Genomic DNA, 21,594 nt, shown 5'->3' with positions numbered 1-21,594 from the left:
AGCCTGACAGATGTCAGAATAGAATGAAAATATCTTATTGAGTGTGACGTTAGTGGAAACATTGACCCGTCTGCACCCTCTAGTGGACGGACCGGGGCCTGTCAGCCTATGTATCAACAATTTCAAATTCATGTCTTAAATAAGGTTCAGTTGATAATTATATTGACTGTCAACACGACAATGTCTCATCTCGCTCATGTAGCTCTTTTACAGTAATGCTGTACTAGCAACTACAACACAGCTGCTGTAATGCAGAAGCAAATGGGGATTTTAAGAAAAGAATATTAAAGTAAGAACAGAGACAATGATCATTTCTGCCCAAACTGTATTTTATACTTAACAGTGTACGTTACCAAAGCAAAATAGAAATATTACTTACAAATGTATGTTGAAAGGCACAGAATCAAAATACAATTTGACATGCAAGGTCTTTTTTTTCTTGAAAACTGGAGTAAACATTCAGAAGTTGACCCATCTGGCTTGTCTGTTTAACAATAACAGCCGTCCGTCACAGGGTGAATACTTAGCTTAGGGGGTCGCTGCTTTACAGAAGCATCCAGTCAAGATGGCAAAGTGAAATTACAACCGAATTACAGTACTAAGAAACAAAAGCATGCATCCTCCATAACCTCTTTAAAGATCTAAACGTTTGTAACAAACTGTCTCTGTAAGAATCCCCCTGAACATGAGCTGCATCTGACGTCCGCATGGTAAGCACCCGAAACTCTACGTCCTTTGTAAAAGAGAGACCATGATAACACCTTTACATCACTGTCAGACAGATGGCCCCTGTACATAAATATACATATTAAATATACATTCAGAGGAGCAGAGGGAGAAATGAACATGCAAATTTGGTCCACCTTTACAGCAGTCAGCTAAAACAGAAAGCATCGAGCCAAGACTTATCCTGAGAAACAGAACTGACCACATGGAGTTTCCCCAAAAAGGACATGCAAGACTGGGGCTGGTTTTTGGCACATTTAAGGATTTTGTATGTTTGTTTTCTAATAACCATCCCCTACACATGACTGGCATTTTTCTTTTTATTTCTCCAACCCCTCAGAGGTGAAGAAGGCAATCTAAAACGTTACTCTTAACTCGCACTGTGCATGGCTTTAAGTCTTAATACAGATTTTTTATACAAAGTATTGCAGAAGCAAAGCACATAAAATATTCCAGTTAAAAAAATACAACAATAAAAACTTAATATAAAAGTGGATGTGAACAGGAACTTCCTGTCAGTCCACAGGAGGTGCAGTTCAGCTTGTTATACAGTAGATCTGCCAAATCATAAAGGCCCAAACACAAGCTAATAACCCTGAAACTCTATATGTTCTTCCAGTTACTGTTAAAATGTGCTGTGCAGGTGTCCGATGCTGCGTCTCTCTTCCTGGTTTGTGTCTTCTGAGTTGGGCTAAAGAGAAATCCTGTAATACTTTTCTCCGTGTAGGTTTTTCAGGTTCATCTGGAGAGTTTGCTGATGACTCGAATGAGGGCGGCATTTTCATCCTTGAGCCTCTGGTTGTCTGCTCTGAGGTCCCCGAGAACCTGAAGACACATCATTACACAAGGCTGTTTTCATTTCCACTTTTTGAAACACAATAAGAACAGTGTGTGTGTCTGTGGTGCAGGATGACAGTGACTTTATGCCCCTGACAGCTGATTCACAGGAACAACACTGCTTTTAGAAAATGTAGCAGAGGTCAAAAGTTTCAGCTGTCATATTTCTGACTTTCAGCCACTAAATTAATAATCAATGCATGACCACATTTCCTCTAAAAACAGAAGGCCTGTCAGTGTTAAAGGGACATTGTGTAGGAATTACTCCCATCTAGCGGTGAGGTTTTATATCGCAACCAACTCAATTGTATTCTTCATGCTGCAGGTGGAATCGGGCAGACGGCAGTAACGGTATAAACAAGTGGTCCATCGGCACGAGGCAAAACGATGCACACGTGACAATATGTTGTCATGGTGATGTCGTATTGTTTACCCTATGTTTTACGGGCCCTCTCTCGTCGACTAAAATGAAATCCAGTTTGTTTGCCGACTGTTTTCTGTCTGACTCCCCCTGAACGCAGCATCAGTGTGACCCTCCATCCTTTCTCACACTACACCATGATGATAGTTTTAAAACAGATGCCGCCTCCATCGGTTCCCCCAGAGCCGGCCACTCTGGTGTCTCTGGTGGATCAGTGTTTCCGTGGTTACCTACGGTCACACTGCCACTGAACGTAAAAGATGGCAGCACAATACCAGCTCTATGTACGTATATATATAAAAGGCAAATTCAAAGCTTACCAGAACACTTCAGTTTGTCGATGGGGGTAATTACTAATTAATGAAACACTGACTTTTGAACAAAATAATCGATTTCTGTCAACAGAGAAGGAGAGAAGTTACACAGGGGGCTTAATATGCATAATGCATAATATGAGGCATCAAACATCTGTTAGCTTTGCCTGGTTTCTATTGAAAAGAGACGAAAGCAACTCACCCACTCTCCTCCAGTTATACGCTATGCAGCAACTTTCTGCGTCCAGCAGCATCCAGGCACTGACAACACACGTCCGAGTCCGACTGGCAGCACAAACATTCAGTTTCAGCGGCTATTGGCAGGCAGTGACCATAGCCAGACCACTTGATTCCCCCAGGTCCAGAACATAGTCTCCACCGCAGCTCTCCCTCTTTCACTTTTCTCCTCCATTTCCTTCAGCTTGTCTCCGGTAAACTCGGTCTCAAACTGATAGGGGCGCCCATCGTAATGAAACCAGTCGTCATTATTGTCAAACTGCATAAACTCAGCTGTGTTGTCAGACAGTCTCTTCCGGCAGCAAACGTCGTCATTATCTCGCGTGTGTCATCACGTCTAATCTTGCGCTTGTTTACGTGATTTTCTCCCACAAATACCTAAAGTTAGAATGACCCAATTCCGTCCTTTTCCCTGTGAACACTCGATAATAACTTTTATAAATTGATAGGCAAGATACATAGGAACTTTGGCTGCATTATATGGAGGAATACACACACATTTTCATCCTTGAGCTGCGGGACTCTACTTCACTCGGTAATCACCTCTACGCCAGCGGACTACCTGTAACCATGGCAGTAACAAGCAGACATCACAGACGGGACAACACTACTGAGTTTATGGAGTCTGAGAACAACGACAACTGGTTTCATTTCGATGGGCGCTACTATCAGTTTGAGACTAAGTTTACAGAAGAGGAGCTGAAGGAAATGGAGGAGAAAAGTGACAGAGGGAGAGAGCCGGTGTAGTCTAAATGCTGGGCCTGGGGGGTTCAAGTGGTTTGGCTGTGGTCACTGCCTGCCGGTGGCCGCTGAGACTGAATGTTTGTGCTGCCAGTCGGACTCGGACGTGTGTTGTCAGTGCCTGGACGCGGAAAGTTGCTGCATAACTAGAGGAGAGTGGGTGGGTTGTTTTCGTCTCTTTTCAATAGAAACCAGGCAAAGCTAACAGATATTTGATGCCTTGTATTATGGGCTGGGACCCTGTTTGTACTGTTGATGACGTTTGGTGCTGTTCTGAGCATTATTTGTGGCTGTAAGTGGCCTTTTGATCGCAGTTTGCGCATGGAGAAATAGACTGTTTGTGATTGCCCATAGGTGTGAATGGGAGTGTGAATGGTTGTCTGTCTATATAAGCGGTATAGAAAATGAATGAATGAATGAATGAATGTTTGTTATGGTGCGGTCATTGCTTAAGTTGCTACAACTAGAGAAGCTAGCGGTGAGCAGACTTCATTTCTCAAGGGGGGGTCTAACTCGGTGTCACGGTGCATTGGACATTGGATTATGAACCATAAATATCCCTTTAAACATGCCTATAGTTTCATAAAGGTGAGTTATTTTAATGTTGACAGGGCTGGTCTTTGTTTCAGACCAGGAGACCCATGTGGAAACCTCTTGTAACTTATGCATTATGAAATACCTGGTTGTTTCTGTGATTTCTACCTCAGCCACAGACGACTGAGCCGCTCATGTCTCATTTTAACCACATGTGCCACAGTTGCATGCGGTGATGTGCAGATGATACATCGTCCATGATGGTATGAGAACATGTGGAGATGAATACAGTGGTGTGAGCTTCAGTGATCTGGCCTCATACTGAATCGTGCGACGTCGAACTTCACGTTATGAGCGTGTGCTGCAGCTTTAACGTAATACCTGCTGCGACAACCCTGGTGGCGTGTGCATGATGTGCAGGTTAGTTCAGGACACAGCAGCTGGGTTTAAACCACAGGCGCCGAGTGAACACATGATGCAAATGGAGGCCGTGTGATTTGTTGCAGAGAGTTTCAATCAGGTTAAACCTTAAGCCACAACTATGTTAATGAGCGAGCCGCAACCACAGAGCTTCCACTGCCGTCTGCAGTCACATGATGAAACTGTTGGTCAGTGTCAAGTAACAGTGGCAGGTTGATGACATTTCTTAAACAGCTTGTGCAAAATGCTCCAAATTCCCAAGTAACAATGAGCAAAACACATTTTTGAGCGGTTGCGTTTTAACTCACTTCTTTTAACCGACTCTCTTTGTGTAACTTGTGACTTCTTCTTTACCTTTTTCAGTTCCTATTTAGTTTCAATTTGAATGTGTATCCTATTTGTTTATGTGGGACTCAGTTAACATGCAAAACAAGACAAATAACCTCACCAAAACAAAGTGCTACGTTTGAAAGTTTCGAGTTTCGATTGAGTTTGTGATTATTGACCTGCTGGAACCACAGCATCAAGTTACTGCGGTAAATTCTGTTCAGTGCAGTGGTGACAAGTGTTGAAGTGAACTTCTGTACCTTCAGCTCATCCTCTAGTTCCACAGCTTTCCTCTGGAGGGCCAACTTCTCCTGTGAAGCACACAGTGAGAAAATCATTAAGCTGCGAGAAGAAAACACTTCACTGTGAATACTTCCTACGTCACTGTGGGAAACGTGCACGTTTAACACTTCTGCCATGTCGGCTTTGTGCTCTGCTAACCTAGTTGAGCTGTCAACATTGTCTGGCTCTAGTTTATCACACCCTGCTAAGTAGGGTGTGTAAACAGTGTACATAGAGGAAACAACATTTCCAAAGCAGGAAACAAAAGCAAATAATTTCTACAAGCTTCTACTGGATTAAAATATGCATTTCAATTCATTGTGATACAGAAATATTCATGTAGGTACTAGATATTTATTAGATCATATATATTTCTTTATGTGGCATTGAGGGTTAGTTCCTAGTAGAGCAGAGGAGTGAGAAAAAGCAGACTTACAAATCTCTCCAGCTCCAGCAGGGCCGGTCTGTCGGTGCTGCTCTCTTGGCTCTGCCACAGAGAAACATTATTAAATCACAAGTCATACAGAAGACTGCACAAGTACACAATTGCAGCAGATACTAAATCAATCTGGAAATAAAACATCCACCACACCCAGCATGTCATCAATGCTGAACAAGTAGCAACAGATAAACTCTATTCTTATCTTCCAGACAAATCTTTTGCTACTGAAATTGACTGATTTGGAAATAAACCTAGAAAATACTGTTGAAGTTCCACATGCTGTCTGTGTTAATGGCGCTCAGACAAACATCAGCAGCACCCGTATATGATCCGACTGATCACACACAGACACTGTTAAAGGTCAGAGGAGCAGCAAACCTGCCCAACCTGTCGGAGTCTCTCCAGCTCCACTTTGTTTTGGCTGAGCAGCAGCTCCATCTCCTGCAGCTTGTCCTTCAGAGCCAGGTTTTCCTGCAGGATCTTAAGGTACAGCTGAAAGGAGACACACGACACAGATTAGTGGAGCGCAACGACGACAACACGAAGATGGAAGCTTCACACATGTGCAGGTGGAGAGAGTGGAGCTGGGCTGCCGTTTCTGTTGGCTGCGCTCCGTGGCTCGTCGGGCATCATTCCTGTCCTTGTTTGTCTGGATCTCAGCTTTAATTCTCTTTCAGCCTACGGGTGCATTTTATAGGAATGTGTGTGAGCTGTAACGTGAGGAGATGGTCAGACACGTACCGTTCTGTAGTCAGATGATCGGTCTCCCAGTTGATTCTCACTGCAGAGACACAGGACACTTTGTCAGAGAATCTTTAACATTTGCCTTCACAAAATATTCTGCAAATCATATGATGTATACAATCTGAAAATATAATAATGCATTCTCTCATTGTAGTACATTCCTTTCATAGTGTAAATGTTAATGCGTCCTGATGTGTCTCAGACAAGGATGTCGATGACAGCGTGCCAGTACCTTCACTCAACTTTTCTTTGTATTCAAAATTTCACATTAAAAGACATGGTACATACAAATACACACTCACTTTGAAGTGCTAATACTGTTTATGTCGTCCAAATGAGCGTCGTCGTCTTCATTCTGAAAAACAGGACGATTCAAGTGTTTAGTGTAGATGTGAATTAGAAAGCTGGTGACCATGATGCTCAAACATCACTGCCATCCCTGCACATACATACAACTTTCCTAATATTACAACCCAAAGGAGATCATTCATATTTAAAGGGATAGTTCAACATTTTAGCAAATTGGCCCATTGCCATAATCCTTGTAGTCTTACCTTTAATTGTCGGTGCAAGCTATTTTTAGAACGGCGGAGCAGAGCCGCGAGCTACTCAGAGCTACGCTACGGAGGCTAATGGAATTTCTTGGTTTCCCTCATCAAACTCATCAAATACACAATCCAACAACTCCACAACGCTCTGGTGGACAAGTTGTGACCTGCACATTCACCACGCTATGAGATAATAACAGAGTTGCTTTAGAGGTAAATACAGAGACTGCTTGCTGAAAAACTGCCCCAGACGGGAACGCGCATCAGCGGTTTTGCATGACTTGACCTCGAAAACAACTCTGTCTCATAACGTTCCGTTGTTATCTTGTAGTGAATGTGCAGGTCACAACTTGTCCACCAGAGCGGTTTGGAGTTGTTGGATTGTGTATTTGATGAGTTTGATGAGGGAAACAAAGAAATTCCATTAGCCTCTGTAGCGTAGCTCTGAGCAGCTCGCGGCTCTGCTCCGCCGTTCTATAAATAGCTTGCACCGACAATTAAAGGTAACAAACCTACTCCTAAAACTATAGGGATTATGGCAATGGGCCAATTTGCCAAAATGTTGAATTATCCCTTTAAGACTCCATTAGTACCCTGGCAAACATTTTGCTAAGCTGCTATCCATATAGTACATATTGAATCGGCCACTTCAGTATTTACAGTTTCTGGTTTCTCAAGTTTGTTATTCATTTATTTGTCTACCTTTTTGTTTAACATCAAGTACCTTAACATGTTACTACTATCATCATCATTACAATTCCCAGTCAGCAAAGTTCCCTTTTAAAAAAAAAGGTGAAGTGTGCTTGTGCAATACACATTTCCATAATGACGTAAAAGAGGAACTACTGTATTGCTGTCCTTTCACCGACCTGCAGTGCTCGAGTAGTTTTTCAACAATGTATTTGGTCTGAGGCCTGTTTAACATTTAAAAAATCCTCCTTGCTTGGCAGTTGAGTGCTCTGCCACATATGCAGTGATGTCAGAGCGCTTCTCACCTCCCCTCCTGGCTGTACGATGCCAGTGGAGCGTCTCTCCCTCCTCCCCCTCCTCTTGTCCTTCACTCCCAATCGCTTCTCACCCTCCGGCTCCACCTGCTTCACTGGGTCTGTGTCTGTAACATATGAAGGTTCAGGTTGACGGTAAACACTCCTGAGCTCTGAGGGACTTTGGCTGAACGTTTGGTGACGCAGTGAGCTCGTCTTATCTCCAGCCTCATGTCACTGCATGCTCAGGCTTGAGGCTTGAGGCTTTTGGCTCACAGGTTGATTTGTCTTAACACGGTGTCAAGCCAGACATATCAAACAAGGAAGCGCTCAGTTCTCCATCAAAATAAAAGAGCATTTCATTTCATTTATTTAGATCTCCATTAGCTTTGGCAAAGACCATCGCTATTCTTCCTGGAGTCTACTTTCACAGATGAACTGTCCATTGCAGTCGATAAATACAAAAACACCTCACACCATAAACACAATAACAACATCCATAACCACTACAACTCACCACGATCTACAAGACAAAACAAGACAAAACAACAAAACATAAACAATACAAACAACATATACATATACATGCTAGCTATTAACCATAGTTGTGAAATAATCAGATGTTTAAAGACATTCGTTCCTCATAATTACATTAACTTACAGACAGTACCCAATACACAAGCAGACTGAAGATATTTCAAGTAAATCAGACAAATACTAATTAATTGTGCCAAATAGCTTCAGCTAGATAGACAGTTGTTTGACTAATAAGTGTTCTTTCAGTAGCTCTTTAAATCTGTATTTGTTATGTTCTTGGATGAGAACGAGAGGTGGCAGCGTTACACAAAGAGGTCAGAGGATGCACAGTCTAGGACGCTAATATTAGTATCCAGTGACCACCCTGCCAGTTAAACCACACCTAAAGCTCTTCTTAGCGACTGTAACCCTGAATGCTCATGTGAGAAAACCCATTTCCTTTAAAAGACTACCAAGAACAGCACTCCACCCAAACTACTGCATCTTGTTTTCATGTAGTGGCCTGGTGTTTACAGTAAACACATACAGAGATAAAGAGAAACAGAAGGTTTTTTCTGGTGGTAAACCAAATGAGGTAGTTTCAACACAGTGCGTAAGCCTGTCACAAGCACAACATTTCACTTGATGATTCATTGTGCGATTAAGGATTTAATTGTGCGATTAAGGATTTAATTGTGCGATTAAGGATTTAATTGTCTTTTTCTGATCATTTTATTCCACTATTATAGTATAATCATAGATGCTCATCAAGATGAGGTCAGGTATTAGATATTAAGCTCCTGGAGATGAACAGTTTATGGCTCCACTCATTTGTCATTAGACCATAGCAGAAGAAGAGGGCGCAACGTGATGATGTCATTGAAACAGGTCAAACGTTAAACGGTGGAAGACGACTTAGAAATAGTGATGAAATCTGACATTTCTGTTAGTTTCATCCAGCTGTTTTTATACAGATGAATAGAAACCATTTCAATCAGGCAATTATGTAACAATAGTGACGGACCTAACAGTGCGATGCGTAAACAGAACAAAAGGACTCGAGGAAAGTATATAATGAGATATTGCTGAGGTCTAGAGGACCTCAAACGTATCGGTATCATTTCTTTGCTGCATTTTCTTATTAATTATTATTTGGGCTGAGAAGAATTGTTAAAAATTAAGATATTTGTCTACAAGGATAAATCTGGCTCCCAGAAACAACTCAAATCCACAAGTCCTCTTTGCCACAAACAGTAGAGCTCCTCGTCATCACTCACCCCTCTCAGCAGGCGTGACAGTGACTATGGGGCTGACGGGCTGGATGTTGCGAGGCGGTGGATCTGCACTTTTAGCCGCATTCTTCTCCGCTTCCTTCAGGTCTGTCAGAGTCACACCCTGCCCACACACAGCAAAAATAGAACCACTCAGATAAGCCTTATTATAAGCAGAACCCAACAGGATATGCAACATATGCACTGTGAAGAGAAATACTGATGCAGGGCGGCAGTTGGTGCCTGTGTACTGTGTTAAAAGTTGTACAACAGTCCCGGAATAATCAGGTTAACCACATCATTACATGGTGGTACATACATAGTAATCTATTCATTACATAATAATCAGTTAGCCCAAATGTTTCACTGAACAGAGCATTTACATTTGATACACCAATCAATAAAAATAGTTTGATTTAAGCATCTGACTGACTGAACAGCCAAATTATTCCGGTTTATTCTCAAGTATGAATGAGTGTGAGAAGCATTCAGTTGGACGTTGACTTTGCTGTTGTAAAATGTTGTTATATATTTTGTTCAATAAATATATATACACATTCTAATCATGTTCTATTTTTGGCACAGTAATAACATGAATTAATGAGAATATCAATGCAGTACCAGGCCATGAAGGTGGCAATGTTGATAAGCAATACCTGTGTGGAGCGGCGAGACTGGCGCATCAGTCGAGAGCGAGCTTTCCTCTGAGACTCCGACTCCTCATCTCTGACTGGAGCCTGGAACCTAAACTCACAAGCAGTCACACATTTTAGAATGATCCAGATCATTTCATCAGATCCAGTGTCAATGCACAGTACACACAAAGAATGAACTGGTGTTGGATGTGTGTGTTTTTTCCTGCTCCATACTTGCGTCTGTCGGCGTTGGGGTTGTTGGGACTGTCAGCTGTGGTGTCCCTCGTCTGAGGAGTGGGTTGGACTCTTGCGGTGCGGTTCGCTTTGTCCTGCTCCTTCTCCTCCTCATCTTTCTCCTCTGGCGTCTGGACCCCAGAAGAAGAAGAAGAAGGGGAAAAAAGACCAACACCTTTACTGAAATCAGCTCACCAATCAAAACTTCGATTTATCACCCCAGTGGCAAAATGTAAACACAATGTTGAATGAACCGGTCTTTTTTTGACCAGTCTACACACCTCACTGGAGGTCTGTGTGTATGTGATAATGAGAAACAGAGATGTTCACTTCTTGTATCACTTTTTATTACATTATTACTTTTACACATGGCATATTCAGATTTTTTCTGATTTACAATAAATCAATTATCCATTAAAATGATTGAAATATCTGATTAATCCAGTGAGTTGTCTTTTGAACAAAATAATATCTTGTTAAAAGCTCCATGAAATGAAAAATGGATTTCCCCAGCTTTGGTCCAGTATACCCCATTGTTATAACTTTTTTATTTCTTTGTTGATATTAATCGAATTTTTGTAAAAAAAAAAAACAAAAAAAAAAGTTATTATCCAAGTGTTTTTTTTTCTTTAATCAAAATTGATGTATTTTCTCTTCTTAAAATGATTTCAAACATTTGATGACTCATACTGCACTGAAGGGAGTTCCTAATTTTGAGTCAAATTTTCACATCCTTCCCCTTAAAATATAAACCCTGTCACTGTCACTGTCACACCTCAAGCACTGTGTCTGTGTCTGTGTTAACTCTGTGGAGCATCAGCTCCGTCACAGTGATGAACCTGCATCTCTCCTGCTAGCATAACTGCTACCTTCCACTCCAGACTCAAATTGTCTCCATGGTCTCAGTCCAAAAACATTTTCACTTTTTTTTTCCTGTTTCATCACTGGGCTACTCATCATAAGGTCGTCAGGGAAAAGTGGGGGAGAGAAGTCCTCCACAGCAGCATATGAAGAGTACAGCTACCCACGATCCCACAGGTGGTGCTTAATATACATTCAATGCTACTGGCTCTGAGATTCGCAGCAGGTCAGCTTTAAAAATAAATGTTGTTTCATAACTTGCTTCAGAGCACAGACTGACAAAAGCTCCTGCCAAGTATACATGCTGAGGATGTTTGATCACAGAAATCATAGTTAAAATAGTCTTGTACTGTTTGCGAACGTTTTGTTCAAAGGAACGAATTGTTTGAGTGAATGAACTGAACGGAATCACTTCCTGACCTGATCCGCTCTTTTCTCAGTTCAGCTGAGCTCAGCAGCAGCGTGCAGGCCGGCGGTGGAAGTGCCGTGTGGTCCGTGAATCATTGAATTTCTCGCAAATCTGATGGAGGAGACTCTCATTGCGAGTGAACGGTGCATGTTCAGTGACGCGTTCACTGAATGCACTGTCACTAAGGGCTGAATGTACCACTCAATGTAGTGTTGTGTCGTTTGCGAATGTGTGGCTGTGTGCCTCTGTATAGCACATTCAGTGAACGGATCGTTCATCAGCGCGTTCAGTGAACGTCCTTCATAGTGAACGTACTGTCACTCAGGGCTGAGGGCTCACGTTCACTGAACCTACTGATTAAAAGTACGTTAACTGAATGTCGTACAAGCCACACAATGATCATTGTTCATGATCGTGAATGGTATCACAACGTGTCGTTTACTGAATGTGCTACTGAAAGTAGTGTCTTCTTAATGAACTACTCTCTACTACTCTAGAACTGTTTTCCCCAACACTGAAGTTCAAAATGTTAATTCCATCATTTGGCTGTGAAATAATGCAGTTCTGTTACATACAGGACTGCTTCTATGTCTTCCTGTCTTCCCTGTAAATGAAACATCAAACTAAACAGGGCTGTGTCAATGGCAAGCAAAATTGTAGGAAAACCAAAAGCCTCTGACTGACATCTACACTGAGAGGAAAAGGGGGAAGACTAGGAAAATCCTAGCAGATAGCTCTCATCCTCTCTTTAGTTATTTTGAGTCTGGGAGGCGCTACAGGGTTCCTTCTTTAAAAAGTCTTTTGTCCCAAATGACACTTGCCTTCTTAATTCAACCAAGTAGCAAACACACAATGCCATGAACTGCTCTACTGTGTTTATTCTATAGAACTGTATCTTAATTGTGTTTTATTCCCTGTTTCAGTTCTTTTATGCCCTCTTGGATTCTATACTTTAATACATCTGTCTATATGTACGGAGAGCCAAAGACAATAAAAACCACTGTATTGTATTGTCTTGTAAGAATAGCAGAAGACGAGTGAGTTTTACCTTGTCAGCAGGGCTGACTGTGGATGTTGTCACACTCTCTGTGTCGGGACTAGACACGGTGGAGCTTTCTGTGAAAAGAGAACAAGAATATCTTGCAATCAGCACAATGTCTAATTTTCACAGAAAACATAGTTCTTGGGGTCAAAGTGTGTTACCAGGGCTGCTTTCTTTCTCCTCACTCAGCTCCAAGTCTCCTGAAACACCTCTCTCTTTAGACTGGTCCTGCACGTTCATCTTGTCTTTACTGCTCATCCTGCACACTGAGCTCCTGGAAACAAAAGACAGCAAAGATTTTTTTTAACAAAAGTAGGAACAAGGTAGTATAAGATCACATGGACATGAGGTCATGAAATATTCTGTTAATCAAGACAAATGTTGATGATCAAAAATGATCACAAAAAAATATAAATATAATAGAAAACATTGTAAAACCATTATCAAATATCTTAAAGGGATAGTTCAGTTTTTATGAAGTGGGGTTGAAGTCCCGTCTCTAAATAATACACCAGTTCAAGAGTACAATCTAAAGTCAAAAACTTACAATGCATCAGCTGGTCGGAAAAAAAGTTTGTTTATCTGGAACTAACCAACTCACTCAGTATTCCTCCACACAGGCAGGCTCAGCGACGCGCTGTATCACTCCGCCTCTTCCACACACCGCTGATCCAAACAGCTGATAGGTGGAGTGATAAAGCACGTCTTGCCGAGGCGTACTGAGTGAGTAATGGCCATTTGTGCCTCATACAACCCAACCTTTAATAAAAACCTGAACCATCCCTTTAATAATATCTTGTACTATGCGATGCAATGTTATTATCCGTCTGTAGTGTGTATCTATTCGAGGTAAGAGAGAAGAACATCTGAAGTTCCTCTTTAGGTGCATACAATCGGATTTCAAAATGAGCTTTGTTTTAGATTAAATAATGAAGATGTATGAGACATGGTCTAATGGACATTTAAAGTGTATCTGTTTTTAATATCCTAACCTGCCACTGGTGTTCATGGGAAGGACAAACTGACTAAGGAAAATGTACTTTTCATTCAGGATATGTTACAGGCAGAAACTGACTAGAGCTGCATAACTCGTATCAGAACCCGACCTGAGCCTGAGGGAGGACTGACTGAACCCAATCCAAACCCACACAGGCATTGTGTAACCATAATGACACTGACACAGTTAATGTAAGCTGCAACACTTAAATTATTATCAAGCCTGTTTAACCAGAATGGCACATGTGTAAGCGTCTTAAAGGTAGAGTCTGGAGTTTTGTTTGTTGCAGTTTGTAAACAAAACATTCCAACTGTGTCCCTCCTCTCTGGCTCAACTGTGTAGCCTCCTGCCCCTCACAGCAGCGGTTGTCAGGACTGCAAAGGAAAGGAAATACAGTCCCGAGTGAAGCGCTGGAGCCGTGGGCCGAGAGCCGACCATCACCAACAACGGGAGCCTCCGGTGTTATGTTGTTATGCTGTTGTGGTGAACTGGGAAGACGGTGTTAGCGGTGGATGCTAACCGCTACCGCTAGCCGAAGTTAGCATCGAGCTAACTCGCTACAATGGCCCTAATACTTGTTACCACTCGAGGCTTTAGTTGTCGGTGACGGTCGTGAATCGGTCCGCGGCTCCAGCGCTTCACTCAGAGTCAGACTGTATTTCTTTTTCTTTGCTGTCCTGACTGCTGCTGCTGAGAGAGAGAGAGACGTGCTAGCACTCAGCAGCATCAGAGACAGTTAGCGGGTCTAGCAGCCCTGAGCCTCCTACTCTGCTGCATGTAGCTGAGTACCTGAGCTCTGTCATTGGCTGGAGAGAAAACACCGACTCTCTCACTCTCGTCCCCGTGCACAACAAAACAAAGCAAAAGACCAAAATACAGGCAGGGGGCGGGGGCGCTGCAGACACAGCCACCACCAGTGGCTAGTGTTTATTTTTGGGCAGAAAACTCCAGACACAACCTTTAAGTAATAATCAAAAGCATTGTTTTATGCAGACACCAGGTTGGTTATATTAATAGACAAATCTATGCCAACAGCAGTGTGAAGCATCTTAGATAGTAGTACTTCAAAAGACAAATTTTAGTCCAACTTGATTTTGCATCAAAACTTAAATACCAACCTTCGTCTTTTCTGTGCATTTGCAGCAGTGGAGCCTTGTTGGTTTTGCCTGTCCTGTATGGACTGTTGATTACGCCACTGAGAGAGAGACAGAAACACAGCAATGATGTAAACAACCAGTCTTCTAAATTTCATCAAATAAATGCATATACTGCTATCTTAACACTTTCTCACATTGGCTTGTTTCTGTGATAACTCCTCCAGCAGCTCCTCAACACTTTCATCAGCGACATCAAACGGCGTTTGACCCTGCAGAGTTCATTTTACACACAGAGAAATAAACAAGACAAAAATGTATTATGGAGTGGAACATATGTGATGTTAAATTCACAGTATTTACAATATATGTTATATGATATAGTATTAAGAAGATCTTTCATTATTTTAGGGCCTCACCGCATTACTGCGGGATTCCATATTGCACAGCTGTTCTGCCAGAATGCGACAGGCCTCGCCCTGACCCCAGTGTGCTGCAGCATGGAGAGGTGTCCAGCCGTCAAAGTCCATAGCTGACACGTCCAGCCCACACTGACACAGTATCCTGAACACAAGACCAAGGTGAACACAGCACAGCTGTATGAGACAATGCAAATCAAACAATGGATGAAGCTACGAGGGCATGGCTCACTATCAACAGTTAAACCGCTGGCTATTCTGTCTGACTAGGCAAAGAAAATGAAGAAAGATTTCAAGGCACAGATCCTTTACAAAATTAAGTCAGAAGATGGGTGATAGTTGCTTACTTTAGGGCGTCTAGGTAGCCTTTGGCTGCAGCCACATGCATTGGGGTGGCCCCAGTCTTGGGGTGTTGCACGTCAGAGGGCAGGCCGTCGTTGAGCCAGTTCTGGGCATCTCTCATGATCTGTTCCTCCTCCAGCCGCTTAGCTGCCTCCAAGTCCACACCTGGACATACACAGAAAATGTAAAATCAGGGTTTCCCGCAGCGCTTTCCTGTTAAGGCGGCCGCCTTAACAACAAAGAGCTGCCGCCTAAACTAACTTCTTAAAAAAATAAAAATGTAGCGATATTCGCCGCCGCCGCCGCCGCCGCCCCCCCCCCCCCCCCCCGCCAACAGGACAGACACCACCTTAACTAACACATTTTCTGGGGGAAACACTGCAAATACATAAGTTGTATGTGACCAGAGAATCATGCACATGCAAGTGCATTTAGGCATGTGCATTAAAACAACAGTGATATGGGCCATTGTTTAGCTCAGTTTATGGGGCGGTGTTTAGCTCAGTTCCGCTGTGTTGCTAACCCTCCTGTCATGTGCATTTCTTTACAACAAAGCCAGCAAGAAAGTAAACAAAAGAGCTGTAGATAACATTATATATCATATATAATGTTACAACGTGTATATTTGTGTAGTCTTGACTGTCATATACAAGAGATTACAGGTTACAGGGTGCGTTTGCGATGCGGTGCTGCAGAGACAAGAGCTGGGACACCGGGTCCGAAGCTCTGATATTACAAGGTTGGTGTTGAGCCAAGAGACGCAATAAGTGACACGCACGTTGAAGGCAGAGAGCCTCCATTCTCCCGCATAACAAGGTGAGCCATTTATTAAACCATCACAATTTCTCCAAAGCTGTTTAATAGAGGCAAAAAGCAGCATAGTTAGGCTACAAATCCTGCATAGTTCCTCTTTAAGCTCTAACTGTTAAATCCTTAATGTCAAAACTGCTTCCTCCTTTGGCACAGGTACAATATTTTGCTTTCCAGTGTAATCAGATCACATATCATACCAACAAGTCTGTTACATGTATTACCCTGCTTTTAACACCTTGCTTTCCAGTCTATATAGTTGAAATCAGCAACAAACAAAGGCATAAATGTGGCAAAAACAGATCCACAGGTGTCTCAAAGGAGGTGAAATTGAAAGCAACTGGACTTAGTTATTTGTCCCAGACAAATAACTAAGTCCAGTTGCTTTCGATTTAACCTCCTTTGAGATACTATGACCTGGATAAATGAGAATATGCACAGGCTTATCCACAGGTGGCAACTTTTCCATACTTTATCAGGCACAGCTAAAATAGAACCATCAACAGGCTCATCAAGGTGTCATGTATCTATTCATCTCAACAAACATATACAAACATCACATCAAAATCAAACACAGTAGGTGATGAAACATCTTTTTAAAAAATGGTGTGTGTTATGTGTGAACGTCACTCACCTTGTCTCAGAGTGTAATCCTGAAGAAGGGACTCTGTGGTCTCATCCAGAGCAATGTCCAGAGGAACATCACCGTCACAGTTCACAGCAGAGAGAGATGCACCTTCCTCCAACAGGAAACTGACAAAAAAAGAAAATCGAAGGAGTAAGAATCCATTACACGGCAGAAACATTTACAAAGTCTACAGAAAGGCAACCAAGAGAGAATACCGTCATCTGCATGTGGGGTGCCAATACATTCAAAATAAAAAGTGGAGCCAAAAGGCCTTATTCAAGAACAAGGAAAAACATAGAGGGGTGAAAATGTGCATCAATTCTTAAGTCTTTTGATTTGCATGTATTTGTGTTGGGCCAGCCCACTAATGCTTCAGCTGACCTGCTGTCCTGCCAAACACGACAACAATGTTACTATTGTTGAATACAGAAATACTCTGGCACCCACACCGCAATCTTGACGTCCCCACAGTGGCAAAGAATACTGTACTCCACAGCTGTGGTATTGTGCTAACTGTAGAGACGTATACTACGCACTCTACAATGTCACGATAGCCGCAGGAGGCAGCGACATGCAGCGGTGTCCATCCCTCACTGTCAACCTGGTTCACATTGGCACCATTCTTCAAAAGGAAGGTCACTATCTCCATGCTGCCATCTATGCAGGCCTGTGGACAAGAGGGGGAGACACAATAACACTGTTGTAAATGCTCCGTAACCATTGGCCAATGAATTAAAATAAACACTGGGTATAGAAACCTTCTTACCTGATGTAGAGCTGTAATCCCATCAGCATTAGAACAGTTGATAATTTCAGCCACATCATCCCCATTCTTCCTTTTGGTGTCTTTGGCCTCCTTCAGCATCACCTGGGCCTCCTCCGTGTCCCCACTGGCACAGGCGGCCAGGAATTCTGCAGCTCTGTCAAACCTCACACGTTTTCTAAAAACAGAGGACACGGGCAGCTAAGATAAGAGCTGGATTCCGTACAAGGAATTTGCAAAACAGAAGCGCCTTAAGACACAGAGCAGTGATCCTGCGGGAATAAGTGTGTGATTGTATAATTCAGTTATATTAATCAGACACCACAAAAAGATTTTGCTTTCTTGCTTGTGGGCTCTGACTTACTTCTAAACCTGATTCCCACTTTAGCAGTGGATCCTTTACAAAGAAACACAGCACATAATAACCCAACATGAACAAACCAAATAATGCTGCTTTTGGTGTAGCAATGAGGTGGAATATATGTATTTTAATGATTTGTATACACACATGGAAATGTAAGGAAATAAGACAGGCTTTGGAAACACTGGCTGTTTGCTGTTATCAGTGTTTGTGCTTTTGTTCTTTAGTGAGATCTGAAGACAGTAAAAAATAAGATTTAGCTCGTTTATTCAGATTTTTTGGTGTTTTCACACAATGGGCCTGTAGGTTACTTTCAGTCAGTGTTGGCCAGTGGGCTACATGTGGCCACTCTTTTGTAATTCGATTTAATTCATGATAGTGGCTTCACATTAGCATTATGTATCTATATTGTTGCAGCATCTGTGACAGATGGTCCTGTGACAGCCACTGTGGTACAAGACATTATTGTTAACCCAAACATCACTTAGCAAAGAGCTACAGTGCTAGGACACTGACTGAAACTAGCACAGTACATCATATACGATGCAACCCAAACAACTAGCTAAAGTCAGTGGTACAAAGTAGACCCTCACCCAGACCACTGTAAGTCACACAGCTAAGCAGCTAACTTGGATAATCACTTCAGATTACAGCCTCGGAGACGGCCGCACACTGTTGTCAATAAAAACTGAGCATTAAGAGCTTCATTAACCGCGTAATGTTATGAAGGAGGAGGACTAGCGTGTCGGACGTCGCTCGTTCAAGCCCACGCACAACATTCCTCCTGTAGCATCTTGAGATGTCGAAGCTAACGTTAAGCTAGCTGGCTGTTAGCCGGCCGTTACGGTGAAACCGTTGAACTGGACGTGTTTCCTCACCGTCGTTTGAAGATGGGGCTCATTTCGTCAGACACTAGCTGCTCCCCCGGCGGGTCGCAGCTCAGCTCGGCCTCCGGCTCCACTGCTTTCCCCTCGGCATCGCCACGCCACCTCCGCCTCGGCACGGCCGACGCTTTGTCAGTGCAGGAGCCGGCCCAGCGCTTCAACTGCTCCCGCCGCTTGGTCTTCGCCGAGTCCCCCATTTTTTTTTATCCGAGGAGGACTGTGTTTTTAAAAATAAAACATACAGTGGCAGGGAAAGACACACCCTCCATGTGTATACTTTCACTTCCTGGTTCTTGCTCTTTGGATGTGGAGGAGGAAGACTCGCGTTCGTGGGCGTCGAGAGCGCGCAAAGCTGCGCAGGCTTGTCTGTGTGACGTATTGTTTTGTAGTAGATCCCTGTGGGGAAATGCTGAAATAGCTAGGCATTGTGCACACAATAAGCCACTACTCTTCCTGCCATTGTTTTCTGAGACTCTAGTCAGCTACATGTTTTGATATCCACAGTTTAGGCTGATAGGTAGGCTACACCTCTCAAAAACTGCCACTCATAACCTTGTTTAAGGGTTAGGTCACAGCAGGTTTCCAATAGTTTAGTTTAGTTTATTATTACGGGACAATGTACAATACCATTAATCCAGAACAGAGAAGAGATGGTTGTACCAGATTTAGCCACTAGGGCTAATTTCCATCTGTAGTCCCAACATAAAACTCACAATACAATCACAATAAAATACAGTTTACAGAAAAATACAGATCACAGTAAAATACAGGAGAAACCCAAGACATAGAACAACACATGGACGCACAGAGGCAACACACACACCGCCGCCCAGTAGCCACATGGACAACAGGGGGACAACATTGAAAACACAGACTTACATCTCCTCATTCAGAATAGAGGAACACAGAACACCAAAAAAGAAATAGTAGGCAAAGTGCAAGGTGCCCATAGCAGCAGGATGTTGACCGTCATACACTATGTGTGGTGGACATATCAGTACAGTAGCTGTGTAGTTGACAAAGTGCAAAAGTGCTCATAGCAGCATTGTTATTCACAGTATTGATAGTAATAAATAAAGTGGTAATAAGTAAAACATGAAAGTGGCAACAGTGGCATACCAACGATGGTAGTTCTCAGTTACAAAAAATAAAAAGTTACCAACTATGGTGACAGGTAGGGTGAAGTCAGGTAAAATGGGCCACTTTTTGGTAAACGATTAATAAGACCATCAAAAACGCTATGCATGAAATCCATTGATATTTTTAAAAACCGACATAGGTCTCTTAAATGTTTCTGTGTGAAAAAAAAATTAAAAAGTATAATTATTTTGGAATTATGAGAGTTAAAGTATCGGGATATTCCCTCTCGAGGTACGATGAAGGTTCAGGTAAAATGGGCCAGCCGTTCAGTTAAATTGGGCCAAGAGAGAACAACACAGTAATTTTAGCAGAAATCATTTAAATTTTAATAATTAATTGACACTATTACTAAACTACAACACTAAACTTAACATTAACAGTGAATACATAAGAGGTTGAAGACATTTTTTAATCTTAAAATGCATTTTAAAATTACATGATCATGTTGTTGCTATGCTCTTTGTTCACTGACTATGTTATAGGCTCTTTTACTGTGTGTGTGTGGCATTATAGATGCCATTTTTTCCCCCACAGTGCTAATGGCACCATGAGTGGCACTGACCAACCTTGGATATATATCTAACTTTGAACATGTTTTGCACCCTCAATTTCTGTGTAACTTCTGTGTTTTGTATGTGGCCCATTTTAGCTGAAATGCATGGCTCAATTTACCATGATGCATTAAGGTAAATTGAGCCACCCACAAAAAATGCATTTAAATTAAAAATAAGTAAGCTTAGCAAGAATTTTGCATTCTATCCAATGGGGGGAATCACAATGTGTATTATAAATCACATTTTTTATTGTAGATCTGTTTTTTTACGGAGTTATCAACCTTATCAGTTTCAAGTGAAATTTGTTTGCCAGGCCACTTTTCGCACACTTCTCCTCAGCAGGCTGGATATAAAGCATTGTCCCACCCACAACAGCAACCAGAGACCACTCAAATCAATTGTTTTTTTTCAAGTACAGTTGTAGCAACAATTTGAAATCATTTACAGCCATTGCCTGTTAAAACTTAAAAAGCTAGGAGGCTCAAACCTTAACTGGCTCATTTTACCTGATGGCCCAATTTACCTGATGTCACCCTATAGCCTATCTATGGATATCAGAAGAAAACAAAGACAAAAAGTGCTAACGAAGAAGAGAAACAACCCAATGAGTCGGGCAGAGAGCCTGATCTATATGATCTAATATGAAGTTTCTCGTTCATCCATTTCAAGTTTCTTTCATGTGTTTTCTGTCTCTACAGTGAGAACACGATTTTCTCTCTTTTGCCTTTTAACATTTGTTTCATGGTGAGAGTTGCAAGCAACTGTTTGCCTGAAGGCAGTATACCGTACATGCCATGTGAGTCCTACCACTCCTCCATCAGATAGCTCATCCTGTTGGGCTGTCTACTTTAAAATGGCTGCAAACCTGAGGCTCAGATAACTTGGATAATTACCAAGTTATAACTTGGTGTTTAAAAGCAGTATAGAAAAAAGAAGGGGAAAAGCAGCTAGGCGATGATCATGTTCACCTCTTGCTGCAAGACGAGTTATTTTTAGTGCTTTTCAACATAGTTTGTGTTGCAAGAATTGCATTGTACATGGTTTGCACACTGCTGGTGGACACCACTCCTTTGGGGCT

General features: G+C 42.2%; 1 protein-coding gene across 1 annotated transcript; it reads right to left on the bottom strand.

Annotated features, from left to right (window-relative positions):
- Positions 1-323: 323 nt before the first annotated feature.
- ppp1r12c (protein phosphatase 1, regulatory subunit 12C) lies at positions 324-19,112 on the bottom strand. The gene is made up of 20 exons (XM_083981114.1): positions 18,817-19,112; positions 17,581-17,755; positions 17,351-17,481; positions 16,821-16,939; positions 15,382-15,541; positions 15,035-15,179; positions 14,813-14,887; positions 14,640-14,716; positions 12,686-12,798; positions 12,531-12,598; positions 10,213-10,343; positions 10,000-10,087; positions 9,350-9,467; positions 7,569-7,684; positions 6,328-6,380; positions 6,023-6,062; positions 5,669-5,773; positions 5,276-5,326; positions 4,818-4,868; positions 324-1,551 (listed from the first exon to the last, which is right to left on the bottom strand). The coding sequence occupies exons 1-20, from the start codon at positions 19,017-19,019 to the stop codon at positions 1,465-1,467; spliced, it is 2,106 nt and encodes a 701-aa protein (XP_083837240.1). The 5' UTR covers positions 19,020-19,112; the 3' UTR covers positions 324-1,464.
- Positions 19,113-21,594: the final 2,482 nt, after the last annotated feature.

Source organism: Trachurus trachurus (genome assembly GCF_905171665.1).
Source record: "Trachurus trachurus genome assembly, chromosome: 1".
Lineage (NCBI taxonomy): Eukaryota > Metazoa > Chordata > Actinopteri > Carangiformes > Carangidae > Trachurus > Trachurus trachurus.
Note: the sequence above shows the minus strand (reverse complement) of the source record. Positions and strands in the feature narration are given on the sequence as shown.

What these genes read in the sequence shown, in the direction of transcription:
- ppp1r12c (XM_083981114.1), bottom strand. Translation starts at nt 19,019, where the DNA reads ATGGGGGACTCGGCGAAGACCAAGCGGCGGGAGCAGTTGAAGCGCTGG. An exon ending in AATGCACAGAAAAGACGAAG is followed by an intron (nt 12,799 to 14,639) that starts GTTGGTATTTAA and finishes TTTTGTTTCCAG; the next exon opens with GAGCTCAGTGTGCAGGATGA. An exon ending in AGTCTCGCCGCTCCACACAG is followed by an intron (nt 9,468 to 9,999) that starts GTATTGCTTATC and finishes GTGTGTGGGCAG; the next exon opens with GGTGTGACTCTGACAGACCT.